The sequence below is a fragment of the Bubalus bubalis genome, chromosome 14, assembly GCF_019923935.1.
Source record: "Bubalus bubalis isolate 160015118507 breed Murrah chromosome 14, NDDB_SH_1, whole genome shotgun sequence".
In the NCBI taxonomy this organism is placed as follows: domain Eukaryota; kingdom Metazoa; phylum Chordata; class Mammalia; order Artiodactyla; family Bovidae; genus Bubalus; species Bubalus bubalis.
In genome coordinates, this window is record NC_059170.1 from 44110427 (window position 1) to 44126309 (window position 15883).

The window sequence follows — 15883 nt, forward strand, 5'->3', positions numbered from 1 at the left end:
GCCTGGCGTGGGGGCAGGCCTCTCTTGGTCTGCATGATGTGCCAAGAGCCGTGGAGGGGGCCCGGGGACCCCAGTTGTAAGCTCTTGCACACAGGTTTTTCAGAACCTGTGTGCGCTCAGCAATCAAAATAACCAATCCACACATGGGCTTTGTGGGGGAGGGGTTAGAGGGAGCTGAATGTGAACCAGAAAAATCTTCATCTTGCAAAATAGAAAGGCCATAGCTCATATCAGAAGTCGACCGATCAAGAGGAAAACCACAAACACATTTTTGCGAGTTCTGGGGAGCAACCCATGAAGACTGAATAATGGAAATGCCTTAGAATGGTTGACCCTGGAGACAGGGCTTGAAAGTAGAGACTAGCCCTCCTCATGCGAAACACTGCAGCACAGTGTAGCCTGAGCATGGATTTTCTCATTAAAAGAAAAAAAGTGTGGTGGATCTGGATATCAAAAATATTGCACGATATTTTAGACTGATCCATGCCATTTATAAGTCAGATTAGAGGTTAAGGTTTGCAATTATATTTTATAACAGATATAACATATAGTCTTTTTGCTTACTTTCATCAGTTTGTTAGTATTTTTTTTTTAAATCACAGCATTGGGACAAAACCATGAGAGATTGGAAGAGAAGTAAATAGGGAGAGAAATAAGAGCTGGAAGCGCCCAATGAATTCAGCTGCCTTTAAAAAATATCAGCTTATGTACCTTTAGTTTTCATGTCCTTCTGGAAAAATTAATTTGGAACACTCTTGATCACTTCTTCATTTCATGTTGCCTGGTGTAAAAAGGGCAAGAGCTTAATGTGCCACAGACGAAAGCCGTGGGGCAGCTGGGCACACATGGGCAGGCGCCCCAGACTCTGGACAGCTGGCCGGGCCTCCTCTCACATTTTCCCAAGTCCACGGTCACAGGGAGCAGCTGGAGCTCTGAGGTGAGGCGGGGGACAGAGGAGTGCTTGGTGTTTTTTTCTGATTTCATGTTCAAAAAAGAGGAATATTTAAGGACCTCATTTATTTTTATAAATAAAAATCCAGAAAAAAAAATCCTTTTCTACACTTTGAGAACTGGATTTCTTTAAAAAGAAGAAGGAGAAGCAGAAGGGGAGGAGGAGGTAGGAAGAAAAGACATCACTCAGAGGCTGATCTGAGCTGGACCATCAGGGGTTCCCTTGACCTGAGGTTTCCAGGCCTCACCTGGAAACAAGTCAGAACTGAGGTTTCTCAGCCACACCCACCCCCACCCCACCACCTGCTGGCATCTGCATTTTAACGAGATGCACAGGGGATTTTTGTGCATATGATAGCTGGAGAAGTGCTGCTCTAGAGTAAGATGAGGTTCTAGAATGTTCGAGTCCATAGTTCTCCAACCTAGTCTCAAATCAGTGTAAGTTCAATGCATGAAGCAGGGCACCCAAAGCCGGTGCTCTGGGACAACCCAGAGGGTGGGGAGGGAGGTGGGAGGGGGCTTCAGGGTGGGGGGATACACATATACCTGTGGCTGACTCATGTTGATGTATGGCAAAAACCATCACATGTTGTAAAGTAATTATCCTCCAATTAAGTTTATTAATTTTTTAAAAAAAGAATCAGAATGGCTGCGATCCAAAAGTCTACAAGTAATAAATGCTGGAGAGGGTGTGGAGAAAAGGGAACCCTCTTACACTGTTGGTGGGAATGCAAACTAGTACAGCCACTATGGAGAACAGTGTGGAGATTCCTTAAAAACTGGAAATAGACCTGTCTTATGATCCAGCAATCCCACTGCTGGGCATACACACTGAGGAAACCAGAAGGGAAAGAGACACGAGTACCCCAATGTTCATCGCAGCACTGTTTATAATAGCCAGGACATGGAAGCAACCTAGATGTCCATCAGCAGATGAATGGATAAGAAAGCTGTGGTACATATACACAATGGAGTATTATTCAGCCATTAAAAATAATGCATTTGAATCAGTTCCAATGAGGTGGATGAAACTGGAGCCTATTATACAGAGTGAAGTAAGCCAGAAAGAAAAACACCAATACAGTATACTAACGCATATATGTGGAATTTAGAAAGATGGTAACAATAACCCTGTGTACGAGACAGCAAAAGAGACACTGATGTATAGAACAGTCTTATGGACTCTGTGGGAGAGGGAGAGGGTGGGAAGATTTGGGAGAATGGCATTGAAACATGTAAAATATCATGTATGAAACGAGTTGCCAGTCCAGGTTCGATGCACGATACTGGATGCTTGGGGCTGGTGCACTGGGACGACCCAGAGGGATGGAATGGGGAGGGAGGAGGGAGGAGGGTTCAGGATGGGGAACACATGTATACCTGTGGTGGATTCATTTTGATATTTGGCAAAACTAATACAGTTATGTAAAGTTTAAAAATAAAATAAAATTTAAAAAATAAATAAATAAATAAATAAGAAACTTCTGCTCAAAAAAAAAAAAAAAAAAGAAAATGAGAGACAGGGTGGATACAAAAAATGATGAGATACTGTGAAAAGGAACCCTGAAGAAGAAAAACTTATATGCCTAGTCAGGATTAACTAAGCTTAGATTGAAGTTAATTAAATGCATTTTGTTGAGTAAGCTAAAAAAAAAAAAAAAAAAGAATCAACTGGGAGCTTCAAAAAAAAAAAATACTGATGACTGGATCCCACTCACCCCAGAATAATTAAAACAAAGTCCCTGGGAGCAGGGCCCAGCCTGGGTTTATTTCAAAAGTGCCCCAGGTGCACTCAACCGGTAACTGCGGCTCAGTGATCGAAGTAAGTGATGCTCAGGGTTGCCGGGCTGTCTGTCCTCACCATGACCACCAGCTCAAGCATGAATGAATCCCCATGGTAGCCTGGGAAGGAGGAAAATACGACCAGTGTTTGCGTGGGACATGGTGGAGGGGGTGGATAACTCCGTATAAACCCAACTTGGAGCCTATCCAGTTCCTCGGGGGAAATGTAACAAAAAGACTCCATCATCTAAATCTCTTTCCATCAAAGAGATGACCTATTTCTGCACAAAATGCTGCTGCATTGCAGAGTGAGAATGTTCAAACTCAGCTTCAGTCACATCCTGGAGCATTTTCCTCGAGTGGGGTTTGAGAATTTAACCCAGATGGAGAGCATGGTCACCAGGTAAGCCACCAGCCACACTCCCTAGAGCTTTGTAACCAAGACACACAAAAGCACAAGGGTGACAGAAGGTGTGCATGTCTGAAATACTTTCTTGCAAGCCTGGCACCATCACCAAATGTTAGGCTCTTGAAAATGTTAGTTGCTCAGTCGTGTCTGACTCTTTGCAACCCCATGACTGCAGCCCACCCGGCTTCTCTGTCCATGAGATTTTCCAGGCAAGGATACTGGAGTGGGTTGACATTTCCTCCTCCAGGGGATCTTCTGGACCCAGAGATTGGACCCAGGTCTCCCGCATTGCAGGTGGATTCTTTACCATCCGAGCCATCAGGGAAGCCGTAGGCTGTTGAGGCAAAGTTAATTTCCTGTAGATGCATGACAGGCTGCTTCTGGATTCCGCTCTGGTGAGTGGCAAGTGTTCGACTTTGGGACCACAGCTTCAAGGATGGCATTTCTCCAGTTTGCTGTGGTTTTCACCCTTGGGAAGAATGCTTTCTTGGAATGGGGTTTCCAGGAAGACTCAGTTCTGGTCACGCGTGCAGATGGGAGGCACACTCTTGGCCCTGGGATGTGGGCCCAGCCACCCCGTGACCCGTCCCCCCGCCCCGCTTCCCTCAGCCCTCGAGAGCTTCCCTGGTACTGCCGTCCGGTGCAGAGGATGAGGTGGTCATAGAGCACGACTTTCTCTCTCGAAACGACGACCTGCTTGGCTGCTCGGTCTATGGCGGTCATCTTAGCAACCACCACGTTGACCCAGGAGCACAGCGACATCAATTCATGATCTCTGTCATTATAGCAGTGGCTGCGGAGAGAGAGGCTCCATCAGTGACATTGAGCAGCTGACAGCGGGCATTAATTAGACATCCGGCGAGCTGGGTCAGGGCCCCTGGTGGGCCAAGCCCATGCTCTTGCTGAGAACTTACCAGGATCTGGGCAGGCTAGGAGATCTGTCCTTGTGTAACATTTAGTCGCCAATTGACATCTTCCTATTAAAGCTAAATTGTTTTGCTTGGGGTAGGCCGGTCCATGCCAGGGAGGATGCACGCACGCCTGTGTGTGTGTGTGTAACCATTTCTAATACTCTTCCTTCCAATGCATGGCTGGTGTAAATTTACTTTAGCTGTTGAACTGTCACATTGACAACTGTCATCTTGTCATATTGACCACAGACTCGGAGTGAATGAGGATGAAGAAAGTGACACCTGAGGATCCCCAAAGGCAGGGGTTGAGGCCCCACCCGTCTGCGAAGGCTTTTTGATAAATGACTCATATCCAGAATAAGCGTATGGATTCATGCCCAAACAACAAAACACATTTTATTTAAAGAAGGTGTCAATTAGGGAATTATGTTTGCATCCAGTACAATCCCTGGGGACTTTGGGGAGTCCCTCCTAATGACTAAGGTGATTTATAGGGACCTCTGCTTCCATAAGAGCAGGTCCAGGACGGACGGGTTTGCTTCTCTGGGTTCTGTTTGAGGATGAACACAACACTGTAATGGGAGAAAAGTAGATTTCCTGTGGCTTTGGGTTTATTTAGATTTCTGTAAGGGTTGTTTCCAGAATCTTCTGGAGGGTGTGACCCTCAGGTACAGGACGTTTTAATAACCCTGTTCTGAAGACCTAGAGTGCAGAAGAGCAGAACACTGAGAGTCTGTTTAAACCCAGGCTTCCCCAAGCCAGGGTCCGTGTCCCTGCTCTGTTGCCAAGGAGACTGGGTCCCGGGGACTCTGCACCCCTTCTCAGAACCTCACCATCTCCACCTCCGAGCAGAAGGTGATGACCTCTCCTCACCCACCTCAAGGGTTGTGAGGGATGGGCATGAGAATGTAAGAGATGCTGTCCGGTCAAGCGGGATGCATATGTGAGGAGTTATTAGTCCAGATAATGTTAACGATACACAACCCTGTTTACTCTGATTAGAGGCAAACAGGATTCTGAAGTGGTAATGGGAGAACATTTTTTCTTTTTGATCCATGCGTAGAGTCTGCTCACACCACACAAAAAGAACACTGGTAATGGATACACATTAGACCCTGTTACGGGGCCTGTGAAAGAGAAGCGAGTCTGGGCTTTGTATCTCTCCATGCAACAACACTTAAAAAACAAGAAAATTTCTTCTTAATAAGAAAAGAAAATAGGGGGCTGACCTGTCACGGGAAAATAACAGATAGTGAGATGAAATTCTTTTTTAAAAAGCCATGTTGGTAGCTTTATAGGAAAACAGGATGTTTCATTGATTTCGTACATTCACGAAGAGACCCATGAAGGACTGTTCCTATTTGGGACATCATCCATTCCTAATAGAGTGGTACTGTCAGCCATCCAAGATGGGAAAAAAATTAAATTTCGTTAACGCACAGGGATTTGTCACATGAGGATCTGCTCAAAGATGCAAGTTCTCGGGGAAATTTGGGAAAGGCTAAGATGAATGTTATTTGTAATGACAGTCGGTCAGCAATGTTGATAATTTCAGAATTCATATCTCAGAGCTCAGATCTGAAGCTCTGTCCAGCAGGCTGGCACTCAGAAACACTGGGGCTTTAGGAAACCTCAAGAAGCATGGAAAATGTGGGATGCTTCCTTTTACAGCCTGTGACCACACAGAATGACATTTCTCAGTTTAGGACATCACTGGGCAGGCGATGCCCATCCGTTTTGGATATTATAAACCATTCTGGATCTCCTTAATTTACCTATCAGGTAGGTGAAGCTAGATACTGGAGGCTGTAAGTGTTCTGCCTGTAAAATTATTTCCTAAGCAGAGTAAACAAATATTAAGATTCTCACATGGCAGGGACTGTCTCAAGGCTTGGAGACCAGAGAAATATCTCCACTAGGGTTCTCTGGGAGACAGAGAAGAAACCAAAGAAGGGAGGTCAATGAAACTTCATGTTTCTCAAATGAGCTTGACCCTGACACAGAAATAATGTGAAAATTTGTCTTCGTAGAACATTCCGGAGACAGGTAATAAGGAGGAGGGAAAAAAAAAAGTAGAAATGCAGAGTGGCCAGCTGGCTCAAAGTTGCAGTGACCTCAAACCTAGAGATCGGAAGTCTTAGCCTAAGGTCCAAGGTGCAAAATTAGGAGTGAACTCCAGGGGAATATTAATTAATGTAAGTGTGGTGAAGACCTGCATTTCAAGGAATTGGAACCCTACAGGATCGGAAAGGACCCCAGAGGCTTTCAGGAGGGTTTCCTGTGACCCTCCCGGAAGAAGGAGCATCGTAATTACCCTTCAGTGGTTCAGAGCGGATCGTCTAGTTAGCGGCTTTCTCCCTCTGCCTGTTCCCCCTCCCTCCCAGTGCCCTCCTTTCTGTTGGATCCCTGGGTAAGTCATTAGCACTTCCACCAGAGGCTGGATGGTGTGGGGACACGGGCAAGGGAACAAAACATGGCTCTTCAAAAAACAGTAATGGCAATAATAAATCCAAACACTGGTTATGGAAAAGTTCAGAATTTGTATTAGGTTGGCCAAAAGGTTCATTCAAGTTTTTCCAGGAGCTAGTATGGAAAAACCTGATTGAACTTCTTGGCCAACCCAATATTTAGCACGAGGAATTTGAATAATTAGATTTACAGATGTCAGCGCACTTGCTATTTTTTAACTCCATGATCAGAAAGTTTCCTATATCGTGATCTGAGGACCATTTGAAAGGCAGCATCCTGTTGATGTTTCTGTGTTGTAGCTTCTGTGGGTTAGGACATGCTGGTCCCCATTAAGAAGCATCTTATATGGCTGTGTTATCTAGTCCCTATCTACACCCTGGTGGAGGGGACTTTGGTAGGTACTTTTTGAAGGTAACCATCATCCATTTGACATAATTTCCTGAGCACCTGCTAAGTGTCGAACATTGTCCCAGACACTGGGACCAATCAGCGAACAAAAAGGCAAAAAATTCTGGCCCTTGCGGAGTTTGCAATATAGCTGAAGGATTCAGAATCAACCATTTTAAAGGCAAATTGTATATTTACAAGGATTTCAGTAATAAGGAAGAGAGCAGAGGAAGAGGACTGGAGTGTCCTAGAGAATTGGTTGCAGACAATTGGGTGGTCAGAATGGGTCTCGTGGAAAAATATAAGTCGCTCAGTGGTGTCCAACTCTGCAACCCCATAGACTTGTAGCCCACCAGGCTCCTCTGTCCACAGAATTCTCCAGATAAGAATACTGGAGTGGGCTGCCATGCCCTTCTCTGGGGTTCCTCCCAACCTAGGGATCAAACCTGGGTCTCCTGCAATGCAGGCAGATTCTTTACCATTTGAGCCACCAGGGAGCAAAGACCTCCAAAGTGGGGACTTGCCTCTTGTGTTCAAGAATCATCAAGGAGACTGGTGAGGCTACAGTGGAGAGAACAAGGGCAAACATAGTGGAAAAGGGGGTTAGAGGTGTCAGCAGAAAAGGACAGGCTTCAGACTGGATGGAGCATCTGGAACTTTCTGTGATGACAGAATCCTTCTGCAGCTGGCCTGTCTGATAGGAGAGCTACGAGTTACACGTGGCTAGTCGGCCACTTGAAAAGTGGCTCAAGTAATTGAAGGGCTGAACTGTAATCCCCCTGAACTGTAATTAATTGAAACTTAAGCAGCCACATGTGGCATGCAGTTGCCACGCTGGACAGAGCAGCTCCTGGCTGCTGAGAGTTGACATGATCTGATTCACGTTTTTGCAGCCTTTTTCTGGCAACTGAGCCGATAGCATGGATGGGGGGCGGTGGGTAGAACAGGGGCTGAGGCACCAGGTGACTGAGTGATAGCCACACGCAGGTCCCTGCAGAACCAGGCCGGCAGAGTGTCACTATCTATCTCTTCTCTTCTGAAACACACCTGGCCTGGAGACTGACAGAAAACCTTGGCCAGGCAGACTGAATTACATTCCTCGTGAGACAATGATTGGGAACACCGGTATTTCCTGGGAATTGTGTCATTTGGAAAGACAGAAAGTGAGGAAGGGGTGTGCATGGATCGACTGTCCTCGCTCAGCCAGAATTTGGCATTAGACTGATTTTAACCCAAAACTCCAGTGAGCCTGGTTTAGCCAAGCACAATCCACAGTCAAATCCCTCAAAGCACAGAGAGATGAAGTCCCCTTTGTGGTGGGGGCAGAATCTGAACCCCATCGACCTGGCTCTAAACCCAGACCCTTCTGATGGTGCTCTGATGATGTCCTTACCAAAACTCTGAAGTTTATAGTCTGGTTTTAAAAGTACTGGGTCAAAATGAGCCTGGTTCTGCTGGCAAGGTGGCTGCTGTTTTTGTCACTGTTTGACAGCAAAATCAGCCTTTTTCACAGAGGAAAGATGATCCTTCTTCATGGACCTAAAATTAACATCCACCCCCCGCCCAACTCCCACTGAGAACAATTTCCTCCCTCCTTACTGGAGAAACAGGCACATTGTTTCTAGAGGTAGGGAGCCTAATCATGCCTGTACCCACGCTTTGCTCAGGAAATTAAAATGAGTGGAAGCTGAGTGATAATGAAATGGCATTTTCTAGAAAGGATGTTGTCAAAGACTGATTCTGCGGGGACAGAAACATTGACGCTTGCCTTGATCGGTTCCAAAGACCTTTGCTTCATCAACCTCGAGTGGTAGAGGGCTGGGTGGGTCTGAAACGCTCACCCCAAGGAGGCACCCAGCCTTTAGCTCCCTCCAGCGGGTTGTCTGTTCTGATACAAACACAGTCACCAAGCTCCCCTGCCCTGGAGAGTCACTCAGAACCTGAGTATAGGTGGTATCTGGGTCAGCAGACTCGTCCCAGACGTCTGGAACAGGCCAGGATTCTCCCAGCCCTGCCATTCACTCTGAACTTGCGTTTGCATCTCCTAAAGAGCATCTGAACCCACAAGAAAAGCCCACCACTTCCCTTTTCTACTGTTTAGCAGAAAAAGGACAGCACATAAATGAGGGCATTTAGGCTTCAGTATGAAAAAGCAGGGGAAGGATAAACTGGGAGTTTGGGATTAACAGGTACACACTACAATATACAAAATAGATAATCAACAAGGACCTACTGTACAACACAGGGGACTCTACTCAATATTCTGTAGTAACTATGGGAAAGGAATCTAAAAAAGAATGGACATATGTATAAATGAATCACTGTGCTGTACACCTGAAACTAACACAACATTGTAAATCATCTTTACGCTCATATAAAATACATTTTTAAAAATGAAATTCATACTCATTTGCTAAAAACTTCCTTTGTTCATTGCCCAGAAGTTTTTTTCCTGGGAGTCCGTAGGTTGAAATCAAGGTGAGATTACTGAACTTCAGATGAGAGCTAAGGAGAAAGAAGAAAAAAAAAAGGTAAAGCACAATTCTGTGAAAGTTCATTGTAATTCAATTGAACCTTATTTCACATGTCTTCTAATTGTTGCTGCTTTCTTTGACTGTAGCAACTCTTTTTACAAAAACCTTTCAAGAGAACCAACCATTTAAAGGAGAAAGAGGGCATTGGAACAGCTAATGACAGGAACTTCCCAAACTGCCGGCCAGTGAAGGCAGAACATTAATTTTTAAAAATTTGCTTTTCAGAGTAAAACAAAATCAAACTCCAAATTAGAAGGAAGCAGGTGGATTTAGTGTAAGTCAAAGTTGGGAAGATCTCCTGGGGAAGGGATAGGCTACCCACTCCAGTATTTATGGGCTTCCCTCATGGTTCAGATGGTAAAGAATCTACATGTAATATGGGAGACCTGGGTTCAATCTCTGGGTTGGGAAGATCTCTGGAGGATGGCATGGCAACTCACTCCAGTACTCTTGCCTGGAGAATCCCCATGAACAGAGGAGCCTGGTGGACTACAGTCCATGGGGTTGCAAAGAGTCGGACATGACTGAGCAACTAAGTGCATGCACGCACGCGCGCGCGCGCACACACACACACACACACACACACACACAAGCAAAGTCTGAGTTTCAGATGACTTCTGAGAACTGGCATGGAACCCTAACCACCACAGTGAAAACTTGCTGAGTGCTTGCGCTCAGGGGTTCTGCGAGGCCCTCCCCAAGTCCTTGAAGCAGTACTATTACTACCCTGACTTTATTGTGTGAAATGGAGGCAAAGCAATTTGCCCAAGACAGTACACCAGGAAGTCTGGAGGTAGGATGTGAACCACGTCATTTGGCTCTAGCATCGTCTCATCTAACCTTGGTCTCCACTGCCCTGTAAGACCCCAAACTGTGGACAGGGATGCAAAGGTCATCTAATTCCCACAGTCAACAATAGATTTATGACTTTCAGATGTTTGTAACTACTCAAATCAAGAGGCCACAGCATCACAGAGGAGAGAATGCTGGAGGATTCCTTTCGAGAGCAAAGCTGCCTTATATTTATTCGCATCAGGCTTTCCAGGGCTCAAGGTGCGCTTATGGGCATCGTCATAGAGATTAATCTTCAAGACAATTTCTGCCAGGGGCAGGAGGCAGGTTTGCATTTATCCGTATTTCAGACTGAAGAAAATCAAGGTTGGAAATGGTAGATAATTTCTTCATGGTCAGGAAGGTCAGAAGCAGCTGGACCAGAAATGAAAGCCTTGCCTTCTGACCCCAAGTAGCACCCGTTGGATTTACCCAGGTTTCCTGGAGACCAGCGCCCAGGGGGGTGGTGAGCAGTCCACTCAGCACACACATTAAGTGGGCACTTCTCTGCGCTCCTTCCCTCTAGGTCTCCCTGAAATATTTACAGCTCTCCTGCTGGGCAGATCTACTCTCCAGCTAGAGTCAGCAACATTTTCTGGGTGAGCTGATCTTCTCCTGGCCTTCAGCAGGACAAGGAAGGTATTTTTTTTTCCCTAAAAATCTCTTCTTGGTTCACCCCTCCCCTTACACCAACCAATGCCAAAAAAGAAACCGTCTCCAAGTTAGAGAAGAACACCCACCCTCTTTACCCAGGAGGGAACTGGAAAATTTCCAAACGTGGAAATGCTATCAATTTGCTGACAATCTGTTAAGTACCATTAAAAGCCAGAGCCTTTTGGTGAGGGCACACACAGCCGGCAATGGAATAAACTCAACTGCACCTGACATTTAAAAGTAGCTAAATATTATGAAAGGGTCTGCTCTAAAGTCTCTAGGGATGTGTGTCATTTAAAGGCGAATATTCTTATTTGATACAAAGAAAACCAAGAACATCTATCCTCTAACAATAATAATTTTGAATCCTTTCAAATAACATAAAGGTTACAATTAACCCCAACTACTTAGGGCTGCCAGTCTGCAAACACACCAATCGTAGGCCTTTGATTTCTTACCATTTAACGGAAAATGCAAATAATAATGTGTTTATACTCACGTGTAGTCAAAATTTATTTGGGCTTTGGAGGCTAAGTGATCAAAATGTGGTTTATGTTATATAGATAACATCTATATGCAGGCCTCTTTCACATCTCTGTGTGAATAAGAGGCGTAGTGATTATTCAGTGATATCTTTTACAACAAAAACAATCTCTTTGGCACTGAATAATTTGAACTAACAACATGGACCACTTGTAGAATGACTTTAATTTGCCAAATTACTGCCCTGCATTACCCTGAATTATATTATACAGTTAAAGGTTTCAACAAAAGATCAGAGGAGGGGCATTTTCTTAACTTTTATCTATTCATTAATTTTTTTAAATTTTATTTTATTTTTAAACTTTACATAATTGTATTAGTTTTGCCAAATATGAAAATGAATCCGCCACAGGTATACATGTGTTCCCCATCCTGAACCCTCCTCCCTCCCCTATTCATTAATTTTTAATCTATTTTTATTTACTCCTCAGCTTTAGCCTCAGCCAAATTCCTTCTGCATTCTTCCTCATGGCTTCTATGATTCTTCATCCACTCTTCAGGGTTGCCATTTCACCCTTTCTCATTCTCCTTACTATGCCTTTTCACATTTTCAACTGAGAACACCTCCCATGTCGTAAGGAAAACAGAAAAGAGCCCCCTCCAGCAGGAGCACTCCCTCATTTTCCTTTTTGCCACCTCCACATTCTCCAACAAGAGCAATCTTCCTTCCCCCTCCAATTCAGAAGACAGATGTCTCCCATTAATCCTGTCTCCTCTGCAAGCTCCCCTCCTGCCTCTCCCAGCAAATTTCTCTTTTAACTGTACTTAAGAAACCTGAAAGTGACCTGTCTCGTGCTGATAAGGTGGAGCCATGCCATCAGCAGACCCTGCTTCTCTGCTTCTCAGTGTGCGCCTTCCATTCCTAAGGTCACCTCAGGTCCAAGGCGGCTCCTGGAGCTCCTGCCATCACATCCCCCCTACATCCACATTATAGGCAGAAGGGAGGAGGAATGGGTAGAAACGGCTGCTCTTTAAGGAGCTTCCCTGAAAGTCTCACGTGGTGTGTCCACTGATATAGCAGAACTTAGTGACATGGCCATATGTAGCAGCAAGGGAGGCTGGGAAATATGGTTTTTCAAAGAGAAATACACTGGGTTTTCCAAGAACAACACTACCCAGCGTTCTGTTATCAAGACAAAGTACAGAATAAATACTGGGCGGCAGCTAGAAGTCTCTATGCACTGACTTAAGGAACAGTAGGTGGGAATGAGGGAAGATCCTCATAGTATCCAGGGTCCAGGCAGGAAGTGGACAGTTGACTCCACAGGGGGTTTGACTGAAGAAAGGCAGAGATGTGTGCAGGCTTCTGGGGCTCACCCATGGACTAGCAATGGTGGGTAAGGCGCCACTGCTGATGGTAATCCTGAGGAGGGAGGGCTGGAGGACACAGGGACGGGTGGGGCCATGGAGGAGGCCCCGTCCAGGAGCTAACATATAGAACTCTCAATCTGAGATGGCACTGCCTTGAGGTTCTCCTTGAAGACTGCTTTCTTCACCATCTCCTCCTCCATGGCCCATCTACCCTTTGCCAAGCTTCCCAGGCTCCATGCTCAGCCTGGGATTGACCAGGTGATGGAATTGACCACCATGACTTCATCTTACATCTTTATACTTTTTTTTTTCCTGAGCTAGAAACCTAATTTCCAGATGCCCATCAGTCCTAATGTAGCCACTCCACAGGCATACCAAATTCAGTATGTGTCCAAACAACAGATCTGTGGCCCCTCCCACTTCTCTTTCAACTTCATCAAAGACATGGTCAACTGACCACCTCTTAAGTTAGGAACCTGGGGCTCCTACCCTCCCTCTCCTTCCCCACAACTGGTCACCACATCAAGTTATGTTTGCATTGTCCACGTCTCTTGAACACCCGACACCTGCCATTCCCAGGACATACTGCCTTAGCTCACCTTCTTGCCTAGAGAAAACAGTACCAGGGTTAGTCTCTCTGGCACAAGTATTTCTCCTGTCTATCTTCCTGGGAACTCTTTTTAAATTAAATCCAAGCTCAATTGTTCCTGGCTTAAAGTCCCCATGTCTGCTCAACACTTTGGTGAATGAGGATCATTCACTTAGCATTCACACTTAGCAGTGTGGCTAAGACCATGGGGTCAGGGGTCAGATTGCCTTACTGGACTCCTGGCTGGAGCACTTTCTAGCTCTTTGGCCTCAGGCAAGTTATTCAACCTTTCTGTGGCTCAGTTTCTGGCCTGTGAAATGAAAATAATAAAGTCTCACTCCTCATATGAGCGATGTGAGGATGAGATTAAATAGCACCTATAAAACGCTGAGAATATTTCCTGCTACACTGAACATTTTCAATGCATGTTAATTATTTTTATGACCAAAACTTTAAGTTCAAATTCATGAGCATGGTATCTCAGTTCCTATGTTTGGGGCATACCTGTGCCTCCCCACTCTTCTTTGAAAGTCAATCTTCTTGCTGTTCCATGAAGTTCCTGCCTCTTTTGTGCCTTTATATGAAATTACCACCAGCATTTCCATTTTATCTCCAACCTCTTATCTTTCTGTGATAGCTATCTCTTTCAACCTGATTTAGAAACATCCAAATATTTAATTTCTTAAATTTATAACTGAGTATCAGATAATCTTATATAGTCATAATACTCTTAGTTATAGTACTCTTAGGTACTCTTAGAATACTCTGAAAAAGTTATAAAACACTCTTAGATATAATATTCTTAGATAGTTATGGTGGCTCAGGCAGTAAAGAATCCACGAGCAATGTGGGAGACCTGGGTTCGATTCCCACATTGGAAAGATCCCTTGGAGAAGGAAATGGCAACCCACTCCAGTATTCTTGCCTGAAGAATCCCATGGACAGAAGAGCCTGGCAGGCTACAGTCCCTGGGGTTGCCAAGAGTCAGACACAACTGAGCGACTTTCACAAGAGTATCAGTCCACAATCATCATACTGTTGATCATGTACATATAGACCTTAGCTTTTCCTCAGATGAAATATGGAGGTACCATTGCATGCCAGTCAGAATGGCTGCGATCCAAAAGTCTACAAGCAATAAATGCTGGAGAGGGTGTGGAGAAAAGGGAACCCTCTCACACTGTTGGTGGGAATGCAAACTAGTACAGCCACTATGGCGAACAGTGTGGAGATTCCTTAAAAAACTGGAAATAGAACTGCCTTATGATCCAGCAATCCCACTACTGGGCATACACACCGAGGAAACCAGAATTGAAAGAGACACGTGTACCCCAATGTTCATCGCAGCACTGTTTATAATAGCCAGGACATGGAAGCAACCTAGATGTCCATCAGCAGATGAATGGATAAGAAAGCTGTGGTACATATACACAATGGAGTATTACTCAGCCATTAAAAAGAATACATTTGAATCAGTTCTAATGAGGTGGATGAAACTGGAGCCTATTATACAGAGTGAAGTAAGCCAGAAAGAAAAACACCAATACAGTATACTAATGCATATATATGGAATTTAGAAATATGGTAATGATAACCCTGTATGCGAGACAGCAAAAGAGACACAGATGCACAGAACAGTCTTTTGGACTCTGTGGGGGGGGGGGGATGATTTGGGAGAATGGCATTGAAATGTGTAATATCATATAAGAAATGAATTGCCAGTCCAGGTTCGATGCAGGATGCAGGATACAGGATGCTTGGGGCTGGGGCACTGGGATTACCCAGAGGGATAGTATGGGGAGGGAGATGGGAGGGGGGTTCAGGATGGGGAACACGTGTACATCCGTGGCAGATTCATGTTGATGTATGGCAAAACCAATACAATATTGTAAAGTAATTAGCCTCCAATTAAAATAAATAAATTTAAATTAAAAAAAGAAATATGGAGATAAAACATTTAAGGCTTTTATTCTTTCAATATTCAAAATTCAGTATTATTTCAATATTCAATATTCAGAAAGTTCCTGCACACAGAAGAGGGGATCACAGGGGCATTTGGGTATGGACACGCATTAGACGAGATGGCAGAAGCAGTGGCACCTCGGAAAAGGCACTATCTTGGGTCTCACACTATCGGCTTTATGCGTGAAAACAAAATCTAGCATCCCCGTGAGCCCTCCACTCTGAAATCAAAGGTCATCATGTCGTGGAACCAAAAAAAAAAAAAAAAAAGTTCAAGTGAAGTGCTCAGGCCAATGAAACATTAAACAAGTGCACCTGCATTTTCACAGCAGATAATTCCAGTGGGATTTCATGTTGCTGTGGATACAGAGGGAGGAACAGCTCAAAGACACTTGTGAGGCAGGGAGGGATTAGAGTATCCAGGGAAATAAGTAAAAGGTATTGCGTTTCGTTCCATGCTTTGGAAGGACAGAGTCAGAATTAGGTCTAAACGTTCTTATCCTTCACATAAAGAGGGTCACATTGCCAAGTTATGGTGAACACGATAAAA

At 44.7% G+C, this 15883-nt stretch overlaps 1 protein-coding gene across 2 annotated transcripts in view; it reads right to left on the reverse strand.

Moving 5' to 3' along the window:
* The window catches only part of CFAP61 (cilia and flagella associated protein 61), a 250399-nt gene that overhangs the window by 72817 nt on the left and 161699 nt on the right, over positions 1–15883 (reverse strand). For both annotated transcript variants that reach the window (XM_025264163.3, XM_044927988.2), the window contains exons 19-20: positions 9316–9414; positions 3767–3935 (exon numbers count right to left, since the gene is read on the reverse strand). In XM_025264163.3, coding sequence (XP_025119948.2) covers positions 3767–3935; positions 9316–9414 — 268 coding nt within the window. The remainder of the gene's footprint in view (positions 1–3766; positions 3936–9315; positions 9415–15883) is intronic.